At 39.0% G+C, this 27591-nt stretch overlaps 3 protein-coding genes across 4 annotated transcripts in view; 1 reads left to right on the forward strand and 2 right to left on the reverse strand.

The window, feature by feature from the left end:
- LOC127419036 (V-type proton ATPase subunit S1-like) overlaps nucleotides 1-27591 on the forward strand; it is a 691126-nt gene that overhangs the window by 559772 nt on the left and 103763 nt on the right. The window lies entirely within an intron of this gene.
- On the reverse strand, nucleotides 832-17604 carry galnt6 (UDP-N-acetyl-alpha-D-galactosamine:polypeptide N-acetylgalactosaminyltransferase 6 (GalNAc-T6)). 2 transcript variants are annotated; one of them, XM_051660065.1, is made up of 11 exons: nucleotides 17303-17604; nucleotides 15100-15600; nucleotides 13741-13913; nucleotides 10042-10191; nucleotides 9350-9584; nucleotides 4997-5114; nucleotides 4519-4719; nucleotides 4239-4370; nucleotides 4028-4129; nucleotides 3699-3857; nucleotides 832-2863 (listed from the first exon to the last, which is right to left on the reverse strand). In XM_051660065.1, the coding sequence occupies exons 2-11, from the start codon at nucleotides 15576-15578 to the stop codon at nucleotides 2750-2752; spliced, it is 1863 nt and encodes a 620-aa protein (XP_051516025.1). In that variant the 5' UTR covers nucleotides 15579-15600; nucleotides 17303-17604; the 3' UTR covers nucleotides 832-2749. The 2 variants fall into 2 exon arrangements, with proteins under 2 accessions (XP_051516025.1, XP_051516026.1); XM_051660066.1 differs by lacking the exon at nucleotides 17303-17604 and adding an exon at nucleotides 16243-16277.
- LOC127419028 (adenylate cyclase type 6-like) overlaps nucleotides 23966-27591 on the reverse strand; it is a 127202-nt gene continuing 123576 nt past the window's right edge. The window contains exons 21-23 of the mRNA XM_051660054.1: nucleotides 24929-25133; nucleotides 24698-24822; nucleotides 23966-24302 (exon numbers count right to left, since the gene is read on the reverse strand). Coding sequence (XP_051516014.1) covers nucleotides 24174-24302; nucleotides 24698-24822; nucleotides 24929-25133 — 459 coding nt within the window. The 3' untranslated portion in view covers nucleotides 23966-24173. The remainder of the gene's footprint in view (nucleotides 24303-24697; nucleotides 24823-24928; nucleotides 25134-27591) is intronic.

A 27591-nucleotide genomic window follows, 5' to 3' on the forward strand; every position in this document is an offset into this window, starting at 1 on the left:
CTTGGTAAACGGGTGCAGTGACTTTGGTTTTCAAAAAACACAATGGACCAACACCAGCAGATGACATTGCACCCCAAATCATCACAGACTGTGGAAACTTAACACTGGACTTCAAGCAACTTGGGCTATGAGCTTCTACACCCTTCCTCCAGACTCTAGGAGCTTGGTTTCCAAATGAAATACAAAACTTGCTCTCATCTGAAAAGAGGACTTTGGACCACTGGGCAACAGTCCAGTTCTTCTTCTCCTTAGCCCAGGTAAGACGCCTCTGACGTTGTCTGTGGTTCAAGAGTGGCTTAACAAGAGGAATACGACAACTGTAGCCAAATTCCTTGACATGTCTGTGTGTGGTGGCTCTTGATGCCTTGACCCCAGCCTCAGTCCATTCCTTGTGAAGTTCACCCAAATTCTTGAATCGATTTTGCTGGACAATCATAAGGCTGCGGTTCTCTCGGTTGGTTGTGCATCTTTTTCTTCCACACTTTTTCCTTCCACTCAACTTTCTGTTAACATGCTTGGATACAGCACTCTGTGAACAGCCAGCTTCTTTGGCAATGAATGTTTGTGGCTTACCCTCCTTGTGAAGGGTGTCAATGATTGTCTTCTGGACAACTGTCAGATCAGCAGTCTTCCCCATGATTGTGTAGCCTAGTGAACCAAACTGAGAGACCATTTTGAAGGCTCAGGAAACCTTTGCAGGTGTTTTGAGTTGATTAGCTGATTGGCATGTCACCATATTCTAATTTTTTGAGACAGTGAATTGATGGGTTTTTGTTAAATGTGAGCCAAAATCATCACAATTAAAAGAACCAAAGACTTAAACTACTTCAGTCTGTGTGCACTGAATTTATTTAATACACAAGTTTCACAATTTGAGTTGAATTACTGAAATAAATGAACTTTTCCACGACATTCTAATTTATTGAGATGCACCTGTATATAAAAAGCACTTGTATGTTAACTGGTGCACTGCAGTGTATTCTGAGGCAGGACTTAAAATTAAATGTGGCGGGAAAGGCGTTACACGCAGGTTTACGACACACGTGGTGCCCAACAACAGAAGTTGTACGTGCAACGTGGTACTTATATATTCAGCTTGTATTATCTTTTTTCCACATTGGTTCCACCTTACAAAGGAGATATAAAGAGTAGGCCTACTTGAGCTACAGACTATTGACCCTTAAAAATTTACCAAGGCCACCACGAGCCAAAACAGTTTACAATAACGTGTAATATATGGTAATACAACGGTGTTAACTCGCGTGAGAAATAAAATAAAATGACATTTACAAGCATCTTACTGTAGTAGCTTTGGCATTTTGGCAGTTATTTTTGGTTGTTTGAAATTGGATATTGGTTGAATAGAGCCTTAAGCACTAGACTGTACAAACAACAGCACTTTAGTTTGAAATTTGATAAGAAACCCAGCTAGTTAAAAAGATTGGATTATACTGTAGCCTATATGCTGGATAAACAGTACCAACTCTCACGCCACATAGAAGGATTGGGTTATCAGTGAAAGAAAGGATATTACCAGTATAAAATTTCCAAGAACCACAAACTTGAAGTTTATTTTTACAACCCTGCCAAGCCTATTTATAAATATTGCCTGCCACCTACTGGTGAATGTGAACATGCCATGCTGCAACCCTTTTGCCTTCCTGCCACAAAGCTAAAGTGATAATCACTTACAAATGTAATTGTATTTAAAGAGACAGGCCCCTCTAACTTGTATGTCTTACACAAAAAATAAAATAAAAATACAAATAAATAAATAAATTCCATGGCATTCATAGTTTATGGTTAAAATACCATAGTTACTATACGGTGATTTTTAATAGTGTAGAAATATACGTGATATACTTCAAACAGTGTATAATTTAAAGTGCAAGCGCAAGTGTTTTAATTTTGTTTCTTGATGACAGTGGTGGTTAATTCCAGCTGTAGTAACTATGGTATTTTGCAGAAAATATGATCACCATGGTATTTCTGTAAGGTTTTACATTTTTGAAAATCAAATCATTTGTGAATATGAATTTAAGATTACTGATCTACCTTTTCAAATAAATATTTTCCTCCCAGAAATCTGTGTACTCAAGATTTATAATGAATAATAATCTAAAGGGTCATTAAAAAGGTAAACCATTTAAGTTCAACTTATATTTTTAGAGTATGATTTTCCTCAAAAGAGCTTAGCACACTGAAAGAATCAAGTGATGGGAGTCACACAATGCTACCTCATACAAAATGATGGCTTTGAGGACCTGAAAACTAGTCCAGCCTTATGGCAATTTACTACCTCTGAAATACAGCCCTCATTCCTCTGCAGCAAGTGCAAATGATTTACTTCCTACAAATAACAAAAGAGTTGTTGGCAAGAATAGCCACTCATTGGTGTTAACACTAACAATGTTCCAAAAATAGTTCTTAAAGAAGTAAACCTACACCATTTTAAAAAGCAGAAGTAAACATCATCAAATAAGAAAATATATAGCTTTCAGTAAACAATCTTGCTGCCAGATTGTTCACTCTCCAAAGCTTCAGTGGATGTGCATGATTTCCCTGAGCATCTTGAGCACCACAGTCCGATCACAATGTCTTTGGAAGGCAATTAATGAGCAATCCACTCCCAGAGCATCTGATCAGGCTTACAGTGAGTTTGACAACTTTGAGTTTGATCAGCCTAAGCTGTGGCTGCTGTGCTCCATCTTGGGAGTGAACGTCCTTGATCCTTGGAAGAAGGGAGAGATCAACTGAAAGCCCAGTGCTGGTGAAGGTCTACTGGATTGCAAGGGCTCATTACAACTTGGTCACCTTTGAGATGTAGACACTTTCCAGAGGAGGGATTCTTCAACAGTTGGTCCTAAAATTAGTAAGAGAAAGAGCAAATAGTAGGATGTTAAAGGCATAGTTCACCCCAAAAATGAAAATGTGCCTCAATTTTGAACAGCATATCTATTGTTTAATAATTTGAAACCTAGCAAACATCTATTTGTGGAATGCTTTGCTTGAAAGTGTATTTGTGCTATATTTAATATGACTGCCACTTGGCTAGATATTTTGTTATATAAATGCATAGACATTCAAACATTATTTTCGTGCCAAGACTCCAGTGGTTTAACCAAATAAATAAAAAAGTACAACTGTAGGGGATCCAACTCCAGTGTTTTAATCAATGTCTTCTGAAGCGATCCAGTTGGTTGTGTGAGAACAGACCAAAATACAGTGTAACTACTTTTTCACTGTACACCTTGCCATTGAAATCTCTAGGCACGATCATGATTTTAAGCTCGATTACACTTCCTAGTGCTTGACGCATATGCAGAGCGCTAGATGGCGCTATAGTAAGTATAAATCGAGCTTGAAATTACAATCGACAAGGACACTGCTGCCAAGATGTATGGTGAAAAAAAGTTATATTTTAGTCTGTTCTCACCAAAAATCAACCGGACCACTTCAGAAGACATGGTTTAACCACTGGAGTTTGACGGATTATGTTTATGCTGCCTGTGCTTTTTGGAACTTCAAAGTTCTGGCCACCATTCACGGAGCTGAGATATTTGTGTCTGCAGAAGTCATGCACATTTTAGAAGGCATGAGGGAGATTAAATAATGAGAGAATTTTCCGTTTTTGGTTGAACTAACGCTTTAAGAAAAAAAATTATTCAGTAGCTGATGTGCTGTGACAGGACACTTACTTCTGTAAACAACCACTCTTGTTCAGGAGTCAAACTACTGCCTCTACCCTTCAAAGTACAGAGCTCAATCTTCACTTGCGCTGGAAAAGGAGTTGCATGCAGGCAAAGCTGCTTTCCAATGTTATGCCTCAGCTCATTGTGTGATGTATATTCAAAATACTGGGGGAAAAAACATATCAATATGAACTTCTGTTCTATTTGGAGCATTATAACATGCTAATGACCATCAAATTTTGTTGTAAGAGAACTTTCACAAAAAAAAAACTAAAAAACTTTTACATAAATCCACATATAATATCGATGTCATCATGACAAGATTTTAGCCATACCTGATTGCCACCCATGTTGTGACATATATACATAATCACAGGCTTTCCTCCATTGTTACTCTCTCCAACATCCAGACAACGCTGTGCCCCAAGGTTTTTGAGCTAAACATGAAAACATCTAATTAAAATGAATGCTTAGCTCCAGACTTTAAAAATGTATCATCAACATCATCATCATCATCATGAATGTTGTGTGTACAAAATGACTTACTGCTCCAAACTTGACAGGGGTCAGATCAGGTATAAATGCCTCTGGGTAGACATTGGTGAGGTACCAAGAAAAGTTCTTGCACTGCAGGCTTTCTCTGAGTTTCAGACGGTCAGATATATCACCATATTTGTTCTAAACAACCATACAGGAAACAAAGTCAGCAATTCTTCTTGGGCCTTTGCAAATAGCCTCAGATTCATAACCACGAATAAAAGGAGAAAAAAAAAAAATTATCTCCTGGGGTAATTTCAATGGTCTAAAAAGTAAATGTAGTTCTTACATCTTTGGCCATTTTAGCTGCATTTTGGTTGCGTCGGTAGTAAATCAGTTTGTAGTCATCCATCCACACCTCAGCCAGGCGCACCTGATTACGTGTAATGACCTCTGTACCTTTGGGGAAGGTGTGAGGACTCTTGGTGCGGAAGACATGACCCACAACTGAGCAGGGGATTATCTCTAATTGTCCACCACACTGCCACACCTAACATTACAAAACACACACAAAAAAATTAAAGGGATTAGTTCACCCAAAAAGAAAAAAGAAATAAAAATAAAATAAAAATAAAAATCTGTCCCTAATGACATTCTTTCATGGAACACAAAAGAAAAAGTTAGGGTTAGTCACCATTCACTTCCATTGCATCTTTTTTGCAATCTGGTCTGGCGATTAATTGGGTATGGAACAACAAGAAGGGAGAATTTAATTTAGAGTATTATTCCTCTTGGTTCATAAATACAGCTGCAAATTGATAACTAACCCTAAAGGACATCTCCACATTTTCACCACCCCATATCTCCATCTTGTCATCATAGGTTCCAATTTTCTCAAAGTACGCCTTGGATATGGAGAATAAGCCACCAGCAAATGTGGGAGTTCTAAAAGGGAGAAGAGAAACAAACAGGATGAAAAGAGCTGGAACTGTAGCCACAACTGAAGTTGTTGAAGATGACCACATGAATGTAGCATTGGCTCTTAATGGTGAATTACACTAGTATACCTTAGATTAGCCAAGGAGAAATACAATATCAGTAATCTCTTTAAATATTCGGTCATGGCAACCTAAGAAATGAAAGTTGTTCATTTGACACTTGAAGGAAACGTGATACAGCCAGTCTAGTTCTCATTCATAATAATATAATTCACAAAGGTGAAGAAAAAAATGATAAGAAATAAGAATTAACAACACACCATCTAATATCAAGGCAAACAATGTGCATTCTGATATTGACAACTCCGCTCCCATTATTCTTTTTCAGTTTTTTCCATAACTGCTTGGCATGGGGTGAAAAGTTTGTGGAAAGACGCAGTTTGTGTTACACTAAATAAATGTATGCCCTCTATAACGTGAATTTTTGGACAGCATTTTTCATTTGATAATAGCTCTAGAATTTGGGTTTCATCAATCCAGTGTAGTCATCGATAAATTGCATTTAGTTGATACCGTATGGTCAATGTTAACGCTGTTAAACCTATAAATAAACATGTTGTGAGCAGGTGCGGACACAACATAGAATTTGTTACACTGTCGTATAGCTTACAAATCTTTATTTTTATCTTACATTGTTTTGGTCAAAGACCTTCTTCAGACATTCTGTTAATTTCTCTGAAGATTCTTTCAATTGCTAGGGAAATACTTCACTGTTACCATCATTATTTGATGAGTTTCACCTTCTCAGGTAATGATGCTGGCAATGTACTCAACTGAACAGACATCCTGCTGGTGTAAACCGATTTTTTTTTTTAACACTAAAGTATTGTCAAACCATTTTTATTGACCTCTTGGACTATTCGATTCACAAAAGAACCTCCGATGCCAGAACATGCGATGACAACACCAGCATTGCTAAATCATTCTTGTGATTTGAATGCACTTACTTTTAAAACCCTTTCATTACAGGGTGGTAAAGACGCTGGCTACCACCCCTGGAGTTCGCTAGCTCGCTAGTTCGAATCCCAGGGCATGCTGAGCGACTCTAGCCAGGTCTCCTAAGCAACCAAATTGGCCCGGTTGCTAGGGAGGGTAGAGTCACATGGGGTAACCTCCTCGTGATCGCTACAATGTGGTTCGTTCTCGGTGGGGCACGTGGTGAGTTGAGCATGGTTGCCGCGGTGGATGGCATGGCATGTGTCTCCGTGGCAACGCGCTCAACAAGCCACGTGATAAGATGCATGGGTTGACGGTCTCAGACGCGGAGGCAACTGGGATTCGTCCTCTGCCACCCGGACTGAGGTGAATCACTAGGCAACCACGAGGACTTAAAAGCACATTGGAAATTGGGCATTCCAATTTGGGAGAAAAAAGGGAGAAAATCCATACACACACACAAAAAAAAAACCTCTTTTCATTACTGTTCCGCATATCCCATTCACATTTACTAGCACATCTGATGCTTTCCTTATAGGGCATTTTCATGGGCATGGATTATAATTGTGAATAAATGTTCACACGTGCCCCATTTACGGAATATTTGGAATCCACTAACATACACACGTTTAACTAACAAATATGGGGGGTACGAAGCATTTGTGAAACAGGAGAAAAGTTTTCGTGAGGAACCATTTCACGTGCAAATTACTTTGAATTCACACACGCACATGCGGTAGATCACTTTGTAAATGAATCAACCAATATAGGAATTAGTATTATACATCATACATGAAAAGGCAAGTAGTCTACTTGCTTCCATCAGACAAAAGGAACCTACAGTGCATTCATAAAGTATTCAGACCCATTCATTTTGTTCACATTTTGTTATATTGCAGCCTTATGCTAAAATGCTGTAAATTATTTTTTCATCAATCTACACTAGATGCCCCATTAAAATTAATAAATTTTCTAAGTCAAAAAATGTGTAAAGAAAAAAATGAAATCTCACATTGACCCTTAACTCAGTACTTAGTTGAAGCACCTTTGACAGCGATTACAGCCTGAAGTCTTTTTGGGTATGATGTGACAAGCTTTGCACACCTGGATTTGGGGATTCTTCTCATTCTTCTCTGCAGATCCTCTCAAGCTCCGTCAGGTTGGATAGGGACTGTCGGCGGACAGCCAATTTCTGGTCGCTCCAGAGATGTTCGATTGGGTTAAAGTCTGGGATCTGGCTGGGCCACTCAAGGGCATTCACAGAGTTGTCCCTAAGCCACTCTTGCGTTGTATTGGCTGTGTGCTTTAGGTCATTGTCCTGTTGGAAGGTGAACCTTCGGCCCAGTCTGAGGTCCTGGGAACTCTGGACCAGGTTTTCATTAAGGATAGCTCTGTATTTTGCTGCGTTCAGCTTTTCTTCAACCCTGACCAGTCCCCGCGACTGATAAAAGACCCCCACAGAATGATGCTACCACCACCATAATTCACCATTGGGATGGTATTGCGCAGGTGATGAGCGGTGCCTGGTTTCTTCCAGACATAACGCTTGGAATTGAGGCCAAACAGTTCAATCTTTGTTTCATCAGGTCAGAGAATCTTGTTTCGCACAGTCAGAGTCCTTTAGGTGCTTTTCGCAAATTCCAAGCAGACCTTCATGAGTCTTGCACTGAGGAGAGGCTTCTGTCTGGCCACTCTGCCATAAAGCCCAGATCGGTTGAGTGTTGCAGTGATGGTTGTCCCTTCTGCAAGTTTCTCTCATCTCCACACATGATCTCTGAAGCTCAACCAGAGTGACCATCAGTTTCTTGGTCACCTCTCTTACCAAGGCCCTTCTCCCCATTTAAGAATTATGGAGGCCACTGTGATCTTGGGAACCTTCAATGCTGCCAAAACGTTTTTGTAGCCTTCCCCAGATCTGTGCCTCAACATAATCCTGTCTGAGCTCTGCAGGCAGTTCCTTTGACCTTTTGGCTTGGTTTTTGCTCTGATATGCATTTTTAGCTGCGAGACCTTAAACAGACAGGTGTGTGCCTTTCCAAATCATGTCCAATCAATGGAATTTGCCACACGTGGACAAAGTGTAGAAACATCTCAAAGATGATCCAGAGAAATGGGATGCACCTGAGCTACATTTCAAGTGTCATAGCAAAAGGTCTGAATGCTTATGTCAATGTGATATTTCAGTTTTTTTTATTTTTAATACATTTGCAAAGTTATCAAAAATCTGTTTTTTGCTTTTTCATTATGGGCATGGAGTGTAGATTGATGTGAAAAAAATAAAATTAAAGCATTTTAGCATAAGGCTACAACATAAAATGCGAAAAAGAAAATTAAGGGTCTAAATACTATGAATGCACTGTATATAAACCACAGAAATACATGTACACAGACATACACTAGGCACGAAATGTCTGTAGAAACAATTGTTAAAAATCAAAGAAAGTGCAAAAAAGCAAGCATGGAAAACTTAATGCATAAACCTGTACTATACATATATAAATAATTATTATATTAGGCATTTACGCATGAAGAATTCTGTATGAAGCGTATCTGCTCATGTTCATTATAAAAATAAAAGCATGACATTTCTTACATTTATTTTAGAATTTTTATTAAGCCTATTGACCTATTTCAGTGATGTCACTTTTCACCACAGCAGCCATATTTGTGACTATCAGTGGGAGGAAACAATCTGGTCTGATTTAGTCACAATATTAAAACAGGTCTGTGATGATCTCGTCTGTACGAATGTGAGCTTCTTTTAACTCATGAAGAAGATTTTTGTTGCATCTCACAGGGCAGCACAATAAAGGTATATGGAATATTGGTCAAAAACATGGCGGCGTGGTCATACAGTGATGTCACATGAAACAGGTCAATAGGAAGGACCAATTATTGGACTGCATTAGATGCTCTAAAGGATCTTTGAAAAGTAATTAAATCTTTGAATTGTTTGTTGCAATTGTATTGTAAATTTTTCAAATTTGCTATATCTGTTCTGCTGAAATGTCAGAGGTCAGCAAATGCCAGAACTGCATTTCTTTTTCCAAAATATTTCTCTCAAAAGTAAAAGAATCAATGAATGGAACAATACAGAAACCAAAATGGTGAGGAATCAGAAATGGAACCACAATCGTTAAATTACATTCGATTTCCATCCTTAATTAATAGCTTAGCCACTTTGTGAAACTTTGCTATGGCACTTCTAATTTAAATAAAAGGTTCAAAAGAATGTGCATTACTCACTTTACTGGGTAGGTCTCATCCTTGCGTTTCGCATTCTCATAGTCAGGAATTCCCTCCCAGCCAAATGTGAGACTCCAGTCGAAGTTGCCTCTGTTGTGGGCACGGGCAGTTGACACGGGCTTGTGGAACTGGAAGGTGTTTAAGTCAATGGTTGTGATTTCGGGGCTCACCACAGCAGTAGGTTCCTCAACAATTCGAGCAAGGAGCGGCTCAAGCCAGCCATGGAAGCACTCACCTTTGACAACAAAAGAGATAAGGAGAAAAAATAACTTCACACTTTAAAAATGTGCTAATCAAGCATATATTTTGGGATGATGCACCACATTTTACCCTAAAGGTAAAATATTAGAAACATTATGCATCAGGTGTCATATTTCTTGGCCTCAATGCTTAGGCTAATTCATGTTTTTTGCCAACAAGGCTCAGTGAGATAAGAATCACATACTAGCCCCTTTGTCACACACGCATAGTTTGTACAAAAACAAAACATGAGTTAACCACCCCCAGCTCATGCCTGTGTAACTGAGCTGCAGGTTCCTGAAAAACTCTTTCATGCAAACTCATCTGTTCAGCCACAAAATATAACAAGACTGTCAGTTGTTAATGATGTGCAAACAGAAACCGGAATCTCTAGTGACAATGGAACTGTAAAAATTGGGCAGGGTAATTCTGATTTGTGATGCAATTCATACAGTGGGCATCCAGGAAGGTGAGGATTTCCCCCTGGGCTTTGCTGGCCCCAAGAAGCCTCGCCGTTATGAGGCCCTTCCTCTCCGGCTGACGTACAACTTTCACGATCTTCAGTGACTTCACATACTCATCCAGCTTACCATGTAGGTGGTCTGCAAGAACACACAAAACAGAATGTAGTAGAAAGATCATGACTTAACCATCAAAAAGCTTCTCAATCTACGAGGACCAGAATTTTAGATCAAGACTGTGAAAATGCTTTTAGAGAACCTATTCATAAAGAGCTTTTATAGGGGAATAATTGCTTAAAGTTGAAGTGTAATTTCTACAAGAGTCACCAAATTAAATTCCAAAAATTATGATTTACCCACCACAGTGGCAGGTGACCTGTAAGACGTTTCAGAGTGACATAACAAATGCTGTTAGACACAACGACGCGTGTTAGAAGAAACACACTTGCTTATTATTTTGAAGAACAAACAAAAGAAAAGCTGTTGATGCGCTCAGTGGAGCACTGCCGATCATGAGTGCAGCACAACGACTTCTTACGGAACACGCGTATGCATCGAGTTCTCACTCTTCTCCGTTTCAGTCGTCTGAAAACAGTTTGCAAGAATAGTGTCATCTAAGAGAACACTGCAAATGATCTCTGACCATTTCAGGAGAGGCACAGAGTTTGGTTCGCTTTTTCTACAAAAGAAGCAATTTAAAAACATATGTATGAAAAGTCAAAGTGCCTGGTAAAATTGGGCATTCACAGCCACTGTGGGCATACCCTGCTGGTCAGGATGCTCAAACAAACTGAGCAATGTTTGGATAACACAGCAGAGCCACTTTTTGGAGAAAATTAACCTATCAATGGCTTACTTATAGTTGTCCCTGCATATTCAAGCTGGAATAGAAGTATTTTACAAATAAATAAAAAAATTACACAATTGAGCTTTAAGGACACTTAGCAGTAACTTATAGACAGCGGCTCAACGTGACAAATGTCTTTATCTAAAAATATACACAGAGCTTCAGAGCATATGTTGCACTCATGAAACATTTCCTGTGGTGAGAGTTCTACAAGCGAACATTTCCTTTATCTTATTACTAGCTCTAACAATGACGTATCCTTTAAACATACCATCAGAAAATTCTGATGTACATCTCATAACTTCAGAGTATTTCACATCCAAGTGAAGAAACATCTAAATAAATACCATAAGGGAGAAGTGGCATTTTGCAAAGAACGTGGAATAATGTCAATGTCATCATACAGAAAGAGCAGGGGTCTTCAGCAGGAGGTCTGTCAATTACTGTTTGACCTCAAACTGATTTGTGAAATAAATGAAAGTGTAAAAAATACAATTTTAAGTTAACATCAACCAAAAAAAAAAAAATAAAAGTCCAGACACTACATTTCAGATAAATGTTTCATGACCCTTTCACAAAATACATTAGGTAAAATTAAATGAAATGTACATGCATATTAAATTCCACATCTACAGCGGCAAGAAAAAGAATTAGCTGTTTTTCTGCATTAATTGGTCATAAAATGTGCTCTCATCTTCAAAGTTGCAAACAATTATAATCTTTCACACCTTCATTGAACACATCCCATTAATATTCACAGTGCTGTGGAAATAGTGAACCCTTGAATTAAATAACTGGTCGAGCCTCCTTTGGCAGCAATAACCTCAACCAAGCATTTCTGGTAGTTGCAGATTAAAATTAAGGATTTAGGAATTTTGGACCATTTTTCCTTATAGAACTGCTTCAGCTCAGCCATATTCTTAGGATGTCTGGTGTGAACAGCTCTCTTAAGGTAATTCCATAGCATCTCTGTTGGGTTAAGGTCTGGGCTCTTACTGAGCCACCCCAAAAGGTGGATTTTCTTTTTTTGAAGCCATTCTGCAGTGGATTTACTTCGACGTTTAGGGTCATTGTCCTGCTGCATCACCCAAGTTCTATTGAGCTTCAGCTGGCACACAGTCACCCTAACATAATCCTTGAAGTAGGATATCTTAATAAACTTGGGAATTCATTTTTCCCCTCAATGACGGCAAGTGGTCCAGGCCCCAAAGTAGCAAAGCCACCTCAAACCATAATGCCCTCTCCACCATTGGGATGATGTTATCATGTTAGTAATGTATGCGATGCCCTTTTAACACCATACGTAGTGCTGCTTGTTCTTTCCAAACAATTCAACCTTAGCTTCATCAGTCCACAAAACATTTTCTCAGTAGCGTTGTGGAGTGTCAAGGTGGTCTTTGACAAACTTCAGGTGCGCAGCAATGGAAAGCAGTGGCTTCCTTCGTGGTGTCCTGACATGGACATAATGTCTGTTTAATGTTTTCCATATAGTAGACTCAGGAACAGAGATGTTAACAAGTTCCAAAGATTCTTTCAAGTCTTTAGCTGTCACTTTAGGTTTCTTTTTTACATCACTGAGCATTCTGCGGTGCCCTCTGAGTCATCTTGGCTGGACGGCCACTTCTAGGGAGAGTAGCCACAGTACAAAATCATCTCCATTTATACACAGTTTGTCTAATCGTGAAAGATGAATATCTAAACTCTTCGAGATAACTTCATAGCCCTTTCCAGCTTTATGCAGAGCAACAATTCTTTTTATTTTTTTTATTTATTTTTTTCCTCCTTTTTCTCCCAATTTTGAATGCCCAATTCCCAATGTGTTTTTAAGTCCTCGTGGTCGCGTAGTGATTCGCATCAGTCCGGGTGGCGGAGGACGAATCCCAGTTGCCTCCGCATCTGAGATCGTCAACCCGCGCATCTTATCACGTGGCTTGTTGAGCGCGTTGCCACGGAGACACAGCGCGTGTGGAGGCTTCATGCCATCCATCGCGGCAACCATGCTCAACTCACCACGCGCCCCACCGAGAACGAACCACTTTATAGCGATCACGAGGAGGTTACCCCATGTGACTCTACCCTCCCTAGCAACCGGGCCAATTTGGTTGCTTAGGAGACCTGGCTGGAGTCACTTAACACGCCCTGGGATTCAAACTAGCGAACTCCAGGGGTGGTAGCCAGCGTCTTTACCACTGAGCTACCCATGCCCCCTATAGAGCAACAATTCTTGATCGTAGGTCTTCTGAGATCTCTTTTTTGTGAGGCATGGTCCACGTCAATAGATTCTTCTTGTGAATAGCAAACTTAAAATGTTTGAGTGCTTTTTATAAGTCAAAGTAGCTTTAACCCACCTCTCCAATCTCGTTTCATTAACTGGATACCAGGTTTGCCAACTCCAGACTCTAATTAGCTTTTGTTGACATCATTAGCCTAGGGGTTCACATACTTTTTCCAACCAAACTGTGAATGTTTGAAAGATGTATTCAATATGTACAAGAACACAATAATTTGTGTTATTAGTTAAAACTTATGTTTGTTCATTATTGTTACTTAGATGAAAACCAGATTTTAAGACAAATGTATGCATAAATGCATGTAATGCCAAAGGGTTTGCATACTTTTTCTTCCACTGTATAATTATTTTAATGGTGTTGCATTGTAAGCAATACAAAAAAAATATGTTAAAACATGGTACTCTACATGTTATTATAGGCCAGGCTTACAATGTAACACTCAGTTCTATACAATATGTTAACAGGGGGTCCCTGATCCACCCAATGCCTCTCACCTCAGAGTGTGGTTAATTTTTACAGGAGATATAGATAATGTGATAAAGCCGTGGCCACCTGCTGTGCTGGCGTCATCCACCATTATGATTTCCTTGAGGAAGACTGCCGGGGAGGTGTGCAGCACACTGTACACAGTACGCAGAAGTGTTGACCATGCCTCATTGTGGAAAACAATGATCACACTGGTGGTGGGAAGAGGAGGACAGCGGCGAAACTTTCGCTCGACACACCTGTAAGACATGTATGGCGAAAAATTGAAATCATCTTGGAAAAGACATTGTACTTTCAAAAATTACTTAAACTTAAGTGTGTCATTTTTGTTAAAATACTTTACCAATCCCAGCTAAATATAAAGAGTAATCCAATTAAAATTAATCCAATGGTAAATTGTTTCCCCTAAAAAGTGTCAAGTTTGGGGCAGAACTAACAGTTTACTGACCAATGGCAGACAGTATTTGGTAAATCATTATAGTCAATTTTTGCAATTCTGCACCACAAGTTTTGAGCTGCTTGTGGCACAGAAATGACACACTTCAACATTAATCTTATCCAGAAACCTTGAGCTTTGGAAAGTTGCTGTATAAATAAAATCCATAAAGAAATTTCATCAAAATGTGGAAGGTAATACTCTGAAACACCATCCCCTAACACATGTTTAAACATTGTGTCTCTTAGTATTATTCAGACATATCAAAATGAGTTTTTTATGGCCTGTTACTCAGCACAGAGTATGAATATGATTGGATATAACTGGAAACATAATGCTCCACCTACTTTTAAGAGCACCTGAAATGAAACAGGTGAAGGTCTGATTAGAAAATTGCTTAAGCCGCAGAACAGCAAAGACTCTAATCTATAATGAGTGTTTGTTTATGCAGCATTTATACAGCCTCAGTCCCAGCCCTTGAATCAACAGGATAGTCCACACCTTAGAACTTGTGATAATAAATATAAAGGATCAGCACAAGTTAAAGGTATATAAACTGCCAGCAAACATTAGAAAGCACGTAATGGGTGCTAGCCAGATGACCTATAGTAGTCCACCCAGAAATGAAAATCTGCCATCATTTACTCACTCATGTTGTTCCAAACCTGGATGGCTTTCTTCTGTTGAACACAAAGGAGACATTTAGGCAGAATGTTAGCCTCGGTCACCATTCACTTTCATTGCATGGAAAAAAGATTCAATGAAAGTAAATGGTGACTGAGGTTTTCAACATCTCCTTTTGTGTTCCACGAAAGTAAGGGTTTGGAACAACATGAGTGACTTAATACTGACAGAATTTTAATTTGTGGGTGAACAATCCCTTAAATTCTATGAAGGGAATCATTATTATGCTGGATTGGTTGTTGAATTGCACAAATTGTTCGTATTCCTCATTTTCTCATGGTGTCAAACAATGCGCCCATTCTTACTCAGGCGGGCGGGTGTCATCTCCGAGACTGCGGTGCAGGGAGATCCGGTCGCTGGCAAACTGGTTAAAGCAGTGCCTGGTCATGCCCTCTTGTTTTTCCTTCTCCTCCTCTGGAGACATGCTGGCTTTCTGGAAAGCTTTACCATCAGCTCCGAGGCTCTCAGGATCCTGTGGAGGTCTCTCTATCCATGGTTTGAGTTCTGCTTGCATATAGAAGCCCGAGGGGCAGTTTCGGTTAAGGGTGGGCAGTAGCTCCACTGGTGGGGGCTGAGGGGCTCCAATTTGGAAAGCAAAATTGTTGACTGCCCCCCGAACCATCTCAAATACTCTCTCCTTTTTGTCTGAGAGATCACGCAGCCAGGGGTCCTGAAGAGAAGCGCTGCCAACGTCCCTCTGGAGCACCACCAGAACCACCATGAAAAGCGTTCCCCCTAGAACAGCCAGCTTCAGGGGGGACATTCGTCGCCTCATTAGACGCATTCTTTTCGTTGAACTTCAACACCTGTGAAATCAAAGTTCAAACATGGCTCAAATAGGAAAATCAATTGCTACTTAAAAGAATGGTATGAAAATTATTTACTCCAATGTCTTTCAAATGCTCTAGGACTTCATTCCTTGGAAGACAAATAGGGTTATATATAGCAAGGTTTATCTCAAGATGCTCTTTTGCATACAATGAAAGTGAATGGTGACCATGGGTGTAAGGCAATTTTGTCAGTTAATAACATTTCAGTCTGTTCCACACAAAAAGTTATCATACAGCTTCCAAAGACTTGGAATATAGTGCATGAGTCATAAAAACTACTTTAAGAATGCTTTTATGGTGCTTAAAGGAGCTTGACAGCTCCTAGTGTATGGAAAACAGCAGCGTGAACATTCTTCCAAGCTGCTTCTTTGGTGTTTCAAAGAAAAAAGAAAGTCATAATGGTTTAGAATAACACGAGTGACAGGAGTAAATGATCACAGAATTTGCATCAAATGACTTTTAAAGACCCTTAAGTGTCACTATCAGCAATAATCGGTTACACAGACCAACCAAATACACTCCCTGCCAGGGCAGGCCTGGCCCTACTTCTAATTAGCAGGTAAAGTCTGCACTGTGGACTCTCATGTGGAGCACAGCAACGGAGCAAACAAACCTCACCTGACAACAAACACCTTTCTGCACCTGATCCTTCCTTCGCCCTGCTGGATCCACGTGGCAGCGGGTGGCTCACTGAGTGCACACTCCCACTACCTATAATGGGTGACGTTGGAGGCTTTGCATAAACTTAACAACAGTGACACGTAACCTCTGATATGACTAACTGAAAAAGACATGGTTTGCATCTTGAGTCAGACAAGTGGCATGAGAGAATCACATTCATGCAATAGTGGGTCATCCTTAAGAGAGGACTGGTGTTTTTAAGAATAAAGCATTGCTATAACTGTTCACTTCAAAGTTATTTAATATTTTCAGACAAGGAAATGTGATGAAAATGGAAATTCCACATAGGGTTTTAAAATAAATCAGTAACTGGTGCTTCACAGCATTGACTTCCTCAGTGCCCATGGCACCAGTCTATTAAAAACATCTACATCACAAATCCCAAGTCGAGCAGGGGCCAGCAGAGACATTCAGATCAACTGGTACTGTTCATCTGCATAGGTGTCTAGACTTTCTTAACCTCTCAACCAAAACTGGTTCTCATACATAGGGGAAGGACATGCGTTTAAACGGACATTCTACTGGTACATTAACAAACTGTTACGTAAACGTACTTGGTAAAATTGCAGTTTCCCCCTGGGAATAGTTTGACACGATTTCGCAAATCGTTGACCTGAAACGACAAGCACTTCCTCAAAGAAGAAAAAAAGTATTGATGCCACGCAACATGCCAACCAAACGAAACTATCTAAATAAAAGGAAGTGTGTTACGCATAAGTTAAACATTTTTACAGGATTTAAAGCATAAACGATCACCCATGTGTAGTCTGGGCCTCATAAGCAAAATATTCAGGCTAATAACGATATATATATACAAGAGAGAGAGAGTCTTTATACTGCAATTGTTTATAACAATAAGATAAAGCGCACTTAAGTCAAGGAAGATACACCGTGGTTAGATTTCATTGACACCAATGATGGACAAAAATGTCTCACGTGTAAACATGTTAAGTCGAAATGAATAAAGCACTCATTTAATACAATATTTAAAGTTTACCTGTGATTAGATCAGTCAATCAGGTACTGCTTCCAGAAGGTAGATACTAGAAACAGTTACGCGTTTTATCACGGCGCTGTTTGTTTGAGCTGTGCTGAGTCGATGGACAGGTGTCTTCACTGTAACTTCGAGTTTCTTGAGGTATTGCGTTAACCAAGCGCGCGACAGGTTTCGCGCGTCCAGTCTCACTGGCCTACCGGCTTCCCTTTGAACGCAACAGGTGCCATTCGCTCATATGATTGTGAGTCTACAGGGTCTTAAAGCCGAAGGCTTCCTCTGGTTGAAGACGCCATGCGTTTTCTCTGTAATTGTCTTTCAATGGGGAGAAACGCTTTGCGCATGCGTTTTTATTCTGGGCTCATCTGTAGTATGAGTTTGCCTGTGGCATTGCCACTGCATGGAATATTGGTACATTGAGCTACATTAAGAAAAACGCTTAACGGAAAAAATATAGCCTTTCCCTTAGATTATGGTGTCGTTTTGGCAGTAGATTAATGTGTATGACAAGGGAAATTTGTGATAAATTTGTTTTTTCCTGGTCGTTGTTTTATGCTGCCTTCACATGAAACTGGGAAGCTCATATCTCCGAGTGGTTATTAGCCTGTCATGCATTTAAGTGGGAAACAAAATACGAAAGAGGCCAAACTTAAATAAATACACAATGAACGACAGCAAAAGCTCTTTTTCTGTTGTACCGGAGAACAAACTTAAGGGAATAAACTTGCATCACTTATACACAACATATATGATTTATTGCATGTACCGAACAAATTATTAATTAATTTGCTTAAAACACGCCACAAAGGGTGAGTCATTAGTTGACTGTCATATATATATATATATATATATATATATATATATATATATAAAACAAATAAATATTTTTGAAAGAAAGTACAGAAGTTAAAATATTTAGCTAAATCAGTGCTTTTCATCATCTTTCAAGGGCGCCGAGGGAGGAAGGTGCTACAGGCTAGCTGCTCAGCCTTTCAGGCTCCATATGATTAGGGTGGGGGCGGAGTAAGGGCATGCCAGGAAAAAACCAGAGGCACCTTTGTACAATGGGCTTTCAAGGTGCACTCAGTTTTTGTTCTTGTTGTCTTGGACACTGACACCAAGGGGCGTGGATGCAACATCATTCAAACACAAGAGTTTTAAGTTAAAGACGCTCTTGCAGAAATTCACTGTTCAAATTCAGCCATGATTAATTTAATCTATTAGTGAATGTGTCCAATAACAGGGCGTTTACTGAGATTAAGCGAGTAGTATGTGATCATGTGATCCTAACATGGGAGCCCCCATGAGTGGACCCTCTCCATGTAGAATAAAACAGCTTTTATAAGGTTACTGATATGATTGGAGTCTTCATATCCTGTGAGTCATCAGGATTATATACATATGTTTCAAAATTGCAATTAATTTCTTCAGGAGTAAAACTTTTTTAATGAGAAAAATGTACTGAGTGCACCTTTCATGTTGACACTCATCTTCCAAAGTTCCAACTCGGAAACTCGAGTATCATCTAGAATTCTGAGTTTCCCACTCGTAAATTTATGACTTTGCATGTGCTCGGAACTCATAATTAAGATTTTTCTTACTCCACTTGAAGGGCACATTAGTACATGAAGCCAAACGGTTTTCACATTATGGGTCATTCCAATAATTTGGTGACTGTCTGACATTTCGGCTTTGACCCTTTTGAAATATTAAACTTACTTTGACAAGTATCTCTATGTTTCATCACTGAAGATACATGTTAAAGATTTTATTAGTCATACTGGTCAAGCTAAATTACAAAAAAAATCAGATGTCCATCCAGTTAAAAGGGCAGCAGGGTCAGTGTGAACAATAACGGGTTGGACATTCAGTGAGTTAATTTGCCACTACATGGTCCGTGAATCTCTAGCAAACATATTTGTAAACTTATATTGATGATTTTATTTCTGATAACATAAATATATTGAAATTTTAAAATTACAAACATTTTCCATAGATCTACCCATAACTGGGTGGACATATTATGCTTGACCACATATGCCTAACACCACAAAATAAAGGAACAAAAATAAAAGGGTTACAAACTTCATATAACTCAAAATAATTTTGCAGAATGACTGATGTCCACCTCCAGTGTGTGTTATGTAATTTCCATATATCTTCAATTAAAGGTCGTAGTATCATCATAACAGGGTGGACCATAAATCAAGGGACACACAAAAACCCTCCACTATCAGTGTTAAAATGACACATTTACCACAAATGAATACATGTTAGTGAGAGAATGTAATACTAAACTCTTAATTATACGATTTAGCACTTATTTTTGTCAAAGATGTTCGGCTGCAGCTCTGGGGACATGAAGAAATGACGTAATTATTATTAATTTTTTTTCTTTGAGGCCCACAGCAGTGTTTAACATTATATATTATCTCAATTCTTTTTACCAAGCCTTTTAAAACTGTAATTGGGTGAAATTAAACAATATAAATACCACAACTTGTACTGGGGACTTAAATGTCAACAGATTGTAGAAATGACCCCTATAGCGTTCTTAGGGGCCATTCAGACTGAACGCATTCTAGGCGCAACTGCAACGCATAGGCTATAACAGAACGCAGGTGTGTTTTTAAAAGTTGACTTTTAAAATTGTATATTTTTACCTGACACTGCGTCTAAAAAACAAGGTGCTCCTACGCGAGATGCTGAAAAAAAAAAACACAGCTAGATGCGGTAATGTGAAAGAGCGCAGTCATTAAAACACTTTGTATAATCAGCCCTTTACAATGTTCCATTTAAACATTACTACTGTACTTAGGGGCCTTAGATTTTCACCAAGCTGAGATGTTTTTAACCCACTCTTGAATTCAGTTAAACGTCTAAAGACATTAACTGTATGGTGCTGATTACTTAATTAAAGCCCAGGAAAGGATGCATTAAGTTAACAAACTATACCCCCACATATATAAATTATTAACTGGGTTGCAATTAAATTCAATGCCTCTCATGTCGCATTCGTGTAACCGAATACAGATTTATTCAGACATTTGAGAAAGGCTTGCCAAGAGGAAATGGGTCGCTACTTTCTTTCGAAGAGAATCGTGATTACCACCTATATCGACTGACATGAGACTAGACTGCCACTGCTACTTGAAGAAAAGGTACCAAGCTGAGCATGAACAAAAGAGAAGCCATTAACACAACAATCACTAAGAGCCTCTTGCACCCAACAATGGCCTGCCTGTCTACCTGAGAGCTGTGCATCATTTTGAGGTAGCCTCTTACATTTGTTTTTTTTTTAAAAGGTGGAAATAGGACAGGAAACATCTGTGCAGTTTTTGTTGTTGTTTTGATAATGGTGATTTAATCCAGTTTACCCTGCCTTTTTCTGCACCATCATGCTGTTCCAAACCTGTATGACTTTCTTCTGTGGAATACAAAAGGAGATGTTTGGAAGAATAGGGACTGAAAACCTCAGTCACCATTCACTTTCACTGCATCTTTTTTCATACAATGATATTGAATGGGAACTGCAATTGTCATTCTCCCTATGATTTCCATTTGTGTTCCATGGAAAAAAGTCATACGACTTTGGAATGTCATGAGGGTGAATAAATGATGACAGAATTAAATTTCTGAGTGAACTACCCCTTAAAGACAAGCAGGCATGACATGCAGATATGAAAGACAAATACAATGTAAAATGTGGATCAGATATTGAGACACAATATGCTTTAATAAAACACCCAATTTATTGATTGCCACCTTTCCAATAAAAAGGTCTTGAAAGGTTGATGTACCACAAACATATTTTACCTAAAAAAAAAAATCATGTGTGCATTTGTATTTATGACAAGGTAAGAATGTTAAACAGCTTAATTTTACATTTATATTGGGAAATGCTTAAGGAGGGAAAGAATGTTTTTCAGCAATACAGTCATAGATGTGTCTGTACAGTGGGAATGGTAAACTATATGATACTCTGCAGCATTGCTAATGTTTGCTTTTGTCCAGTAGTTGCACAAGGTTAAGTTAGCATGTCTAAGGGCACTCGTGAGGAAATGCTGAAATTGATTTTGCCGAACAATGTTAAACAGACAACTTTGCAGTCTAGCCACTTTTGTCATCCTCCACTAACCCCTATTGGCCACTGGCAGCACATTTACACCTATTTACAAGGGTCTTAAGCAGACTAAACTGTTGCTGACCATACCGTATTGAAATTCAACAGCAATGTGGAGGTCTTGTTCATTTGTGCATTCATATTTTCAGTCATATCTGTAGGAATTAATAAAGAGAGCTGCAATTTGTAGAATACATTACTGAATTCAAATGGTAGGGAAATGACCTGTTAATAGAGAACAAACAAATAATTAAGCATTTAAATTTGACACACACTTCAGCACTTAATTTGGCAAAAAAAAAAATTTACATTAATTTTATAAACCTCACAGTGAGCTGTTACGCCCTTTGAAGATAGTACACTGTATTCACTCAGACACTAGTCCCTGCACACACACGCAAACACACTTACTCTCCCCATCCACACACATAAATGAACAAATGAGAAAGCTAAATATTTTTGTCCAATACAATTTCTTGACCTTCATTTAAGTTACTTTATTTGCACACACTTACTAAAATGGAAAAACATATGGATCAAACAAATCAAAGCCATTGTAAATACAAGTAACTGGAATTTCTCTAAGGCCTTCAGTGAAGACTTTTTTGCTTTAGTGTCTTGTCATAGAACTTGGCATTTACAGTAAAGAGTGAAAAAAGGTCAAACGAAAAGAAAAACAGACAACTGAATAACAGTTGTTTACACTTGTTCAGACATCTCAAACAAGTGACTAGGGTGTGTGTGGTGTTCCTAAATCAATGACTTTCTTTGGTCAGTTTCTTCTTGCTTCTTGATGCTTGCATATATATATATGTCTTTTTTTATTTACATGGTTTAAAAACCTGTCAAAATAAATAAGTCTTTCCCCCAAAATAAAAGAAACGAGGCCTTCTCCACAGTCGTCTCCATTGAAGGCAACAGTTCATGGATCATTAAATCCTTCAGGTAGCCTGTGAGCGTACCTCAGAATGGGAATAATTCTCAAGATGTGCATATATTATACAGGTGCATCTCAATAAATTAGAATGTCGTGGAAAAGTTCATTTATTTCAGTAATTCAGTTCAAACTGTGAAACTTGTGTATTAAATAAATTCAATGCAAACAGACTGAAGTAGTTTAAGTCTTTGGTTCTTTTAATTGTGATGATTTTGGCTCACATTTAACAAAAACCCACCAATTCACTATCTCAAAAAATTAGAATACATCATAAGACCAATAAAAAAAAAAAACATTTTTAGTGAATTGTTGGCCTTCTGGAAAGTATGTTCATTTACTGCATATGTACTCAATACTTGGTAGGGGCTCCTTTTGCTTTAATTACTGCCTCAATTCGGCGTGGCATGGAGGTGATCAGTTTGTGGCACTGCTGAGGTGGTATGGAAGCCCAGGTTTCTTTGACAGTGGTCTTCAGCTCATCTGCATTTTTTGGTCTCTTGTTTCTCATTTTCCTCTTGACAATACCCCATAGATTCTCTATGGGGTTTAGGTCTGGTGAGTTTGCTGGCCAGTCAAGCACACCAACACCATGGTCATTTAACCAACTTTTGGTGCTTTTGGCAGTGTGGGCAGGTGCCAAATCCTGCTGGAAAATGAAATCAGCATCTTTAAAAAGCTGGTCAGCAGAAGGAAGCATGAAGTGCTCCAAAATTTCTTGGTAAACGGGTGCAGTGACTTTGGTTTTCAAAAAACACAATGGACCAACACCAGCAGATGACATTGCACCTCAAATCATCACAGACTGTGGAAACTTAACACTGGACTTCAAGCAACTTGGGCTATGAGCTTCTCCACCCTTCCTCCAGACTCTAGGACCTTGGTTTCCAAATGAAATACAAAACTTGCTCTCATCTGAAAAGAGGACTTTGGACCACTGGGCAACAGTCCAGTTCTTCTTCTCCTTAGCCCAGGTAAGACGCCTCTGACGTTGTCTGTGGTTCAGGAGTGGCTTAACAAGAGGAATACAACAACTGTAGCCAAATTCCTTGACATGTCTGTGTGTGGTGGCTCTTGATGCCTTGACCCCAGCCTCAGTCCATTCCTTGTGAAGTTCACCCAAATTCTTGAATCGATTTTGCTTGACAATCATAAGGCTGCGGTTCTCTCGGTTGGTTGTGCATCTTTTTCTTCTACACTTTTTCCTTCCACTCAACTTTCTGTTAACATGCTTGGATACAGCACTCTGTGAACAGCCAGCTTCTTTGGCAATGAATGTTTGTGGCTTACCCTCCTTGTGAAGGGTGTCAATGATTGTCTTCTGGACAACTGTCAGATCAGCAGTCTTCCCCATGATTGTGTAGCCTAGTGAACCAAACTGAGAGACCATTTTGAAGGCTCAGGAAACCTTTGCAGGTGTTTTGAGTTGATTAGCTGATTGGCATGTCACCATATTCTAATTTTTTGAGACAGTGAATTGGTGGGTTTTTGTTAAATGTGAGCCAAAATCATCACAATTAAAAGAACCAAAGACTTAAACTACTTCAGTCTGTGTGCACTGAATTTATTTAATACACGAGTTTCACAATTTGAGTTGAATTACTGAAATAAATTAACTTTTCCACGACATTCTAATTTATTGAGATGCACCTGTATACTACACATGCCCATTAATGCTGATGTCGTGAGAAAGAGAGAGAGAGAGAGCGCTTGCGAGTGGTTGTATTTGGATCTGCTCAAGGTAAGGTCCAAATCCCATTAACAGCCTTCAGTTGTCCTTCCTGCATTTCAGTGCATTGAGAGGCATTTGGTCAGTATTAACTGCAGGCTGGACCACTATTGAGGAAGTAAGTGGTCATATCTCCTTTCCCCTTCACTTTTACAAGTCCACGGCACTCCAGCTGGTAGCCCTTACTTTCTAGTACGTGGTACAGGTCAGTTGTCACCTAAAAGAATAAAAAACCACTAATGGATCTAATATAATACATAAATGAAATGAAATAAAATGGCTGTATTTGAATTTTTAGAGCAAAACACACAAAATCCTACTATAAATTAGTCAATATTTTTGGTGTAACCATGTAGCTAAAAACTATACTATCAGTAAGTCCTGCAATATTAAACTGCAACTGCAGTCACATAAAGGTAGATGGCAGTACCATCTTTATAAATTCTATCGATGTGCATAATATTTTCATGGATTAATCACTTCTACAATTTTTTTTATTGATCCTTTATTAATGGAATGGGACATTCCAAAGGGGATTCTACACTGTGTTTTGCCAAAAATAGTCTTGTATAAGCATGACATAGACAACGTTTTTTTTTATGTTGTGGTTACCTGGATGCGATCGGGTACACCTGTGCTGTCCATGCGACTGGCCACATTCACTGTGTTTCCCCATATGTCATACTGGGGCTTTCTGGCTCCAATCACACCAGCAACCACTGGCCCAATGTTCAGACCTGTGATAAAAATAAATGTGTCATTTTCTGCCAAGTTATAACAACAGCATCAACTTCAAGAAAGCATATGGTGTTTTCAGGAGTCAATGGCAAAGACCTATCTTACCGATCTTCATCTGAAAGTTGTTGAATGAGTGCTCGTTGATGTACTTCATCTGTTCTCGCAGTCTCGTGGCATAGTCAGCCAAGGCTAGAATGTGTGTGCGGCCTTCTCTGTCATAGGTCGAGTCATTCAGTCCAGATGCTGCCATGTACGTACTACCGATAGTTTTGATCTTCTCTAATTGCTTATATTTCTCCTCAGAAATGATCTATGAACAGTAAAAATCAGGGAACAACACAAGTATTTAGAGTATTATAATGATGCAGGCAATGAGACAACAGAAAAATAGCTATAATCGATACAACAAGAGCATGAAATCTCAAATAAATACTTATAGATAAAACAGTTTATTAATGGATGTGAATTTGGACAGAGGTTATCTTTACTTTCAATCAGCTTTAAAGGTGCAGTATGTAATTTTTCCACTTAACCCTTAATCACTTAATTATTTATTTATTTAGTTCATCTGAGTGGTACAAGGTGTGGTGACTTTTCCTAAATTTTCCACCTGAACACACACACACACACACACACACACACACACGTTTATTACGACTTTTTATTAGTCAGCTTGGAATTTTTACTTTTTTTGTAATTAACATTTTTTGTTAATTCTTACAATAATAAAGAAAAGCAAAAACATACTGTATATACATACAATCAACATTTAACTGCCCTGAACCCCAACAAACATCCCTGTGGTCACACATGAGTATATACACCAAAAAAAGCAAACAAGCACACAAACAGAAATATATATATATAATAATCATACACATTTAAAACTATACTACTCTCTCCACTGCCCCACACTGAGAGCCCTCCAAAAACTCCAAATAGTTGCCCCATTTGCCAACAAACACATCCAAGTTACCCCATCTTCCAAATGACACCTCCTCAAAAGCCGCCACCCTCCCCATCTCCGTGCACCACTCCTGAAATGGGGGCGCTCCAGCTGACCTCCAAACCCTCAAAATAATCTGCCTGGCGATCATCACACTGGTCAGAACCCAATTCTGTATGTGTCTATTCCCCACATCAATGACCGCCCCATCACCCAAAACAAGTCTGGGGGAAAATGAAACCCGAGTGCCCAACACGTCACGCACAAAACTCTCAACCAGAATTTCTGGATCTCAACACACCAACAAAAAACATGGGCCACATCTCCATACTGCTTGGCATCACCAGCAGGTGGGTGTGTCTTTAAGACCAAGCCTATGCAATCTAGAGGGGGGTCCAATAAAATCTATGTAAAATCTTGAATTGCATAAGGTGCACCCTTGCATCTCTAGATGTAGACTTGACGTTTTTTAGAATCCTAGCCCACACTCCCTCCTCCAATACCAAGTTGAAATCTTTCTCCCATCATCTCTTGATAGAAGTTAAAGCTCTGTCCCCCAGACTCTGAATTAGTAAGGAGTAATACACTGATGTCTCATGACCTTTTCCAAAAGCAGAAATCACCATTCCCAGTATCAGCCGCTTTAGGGGTGTATGCTACTCCCAAAAATAGTACAGAGCAGGTGGCGCAATTGTAAATACCTAAAAAACTGAGATCTGGGAATCCCAAAATGTTGAACCAAATTTTCAAAAGATCAACACTTCACTCTCATATAGATCACTGAGCATATTAACCTCCCTCACAATCCACTCCAGACCAGCAGAAAGGGGACTTTTTAACAAATAATTTTGGATTCTGCCATATGCAAGGCAACATTTAAATAAATGTCCAAATTAAACACTCTGGACACTTTTGTCCATACTGAGCGCAAATGCGAGATAACGGGGTGTAACTTCTCTGATTAGTTTGATAGAAAGGCTTTGCAATGGCGAAATGGAGGCAAGAACTTCCTCAGGTGGAAGCAACCAATGAGCCAAATGTCTGAGACTGAATGCAAAATAATAAAACAAAATCTTGGGTAGGCCTAGTCCACCTTTGTCAATCAGCCCAAATGAAGGACTTCCCATTCCAAATGAAGGACTTCGCTATGCTATTAAATTGCCTGAAATAAGAGAAGGGGACATCTACAGGGAGAGATTGTAGCAGGTAGTTAAATTTTGGAATACAATTCATTTTAATAACATTAACCTTCCCAACCATAGATAAATGTAATGAAGCCCACCTGCCCACATCGCTCGAAAACCTTTTTATTAAGGGGTCAAATTAACTAACTAAATCACACAAATTTGCTGGGAATAAAATGCCCAAATACTTAATGCATAAGTTTACTTAATCGATTAGCCAAAATTTTGGACAATATTTTAACGTCTAGCTGGATCAGGGAAATTGGACGGTAACTCTTACACTCACATGGATCTTTGTCCTTTTTAAGAATCAGACTGATCCGGGCTTGCGTCATGGTTGGCGGAAGCTTTCCACTCTTTAATGATTCCATATAAACTTCTAGCAAAAGTGGAGCCAGACCTGTAGCATAAGATCTAAAAAACTCAGCAGCAAAGCCATCTGAACCCGGAGCCTTGCCTGTAGGCAAGGCCTTAATTACCTCACCAAGCTCCTCCAAGGTTATCTCAGAATCAAGAGAATTTTTTTGTTCAGTCATCAGTTTAGGGAGTTCCAAAGGTTCCACTAAATTTCTAATATCTTCATCATTAGATGAAGACGTGGAACTACAGAGATCAAGATAGAATTCTTTAAAAGCATT

This window comes from Myxocyprinus asiaticus, chromosome 28 (assembly GCF_019703515.2).
Source record: "Myxocyprinus asiaticus isolate MX2 ecotype Aquarium Trade chromosome 28, UBuf_Myxa_2, whole genome shotgun sequence".
Classification (NCBI taxonomy): domain Eukaryota; kingdom Metazoa; phylum Chordata; class Actinopteri; order Cypriniformes; family Catostomidae; genus Myxocyprinus; species Myxocyprinus asiaticus.

Bases quoted from the DNA above. Each gene is read 5' to 3' on its own strand.
- galnt6 (XM_051660065.1), bottom strand. From the start codon at position 15,578: ATGCGTCTAATGAGGCGACGAATGTCCCCCCTGAAGCTGGCTGTTCTA. The intron at 9,585-10,041 runs GTATGAATTGCA...TTGTTGTCAAAG, and splicing joins CACCTTCCTGGATGCCCACT to GTGAGTGCTTCCATGGCTGG. The intron at 4,720-4,996 runs GTTAGTTATCAA...TTGTAATGTTAG, and splicing joins ATGTGGAGATGTCCTTTAGG to GTGTGGCAGTGTGGTGGACA.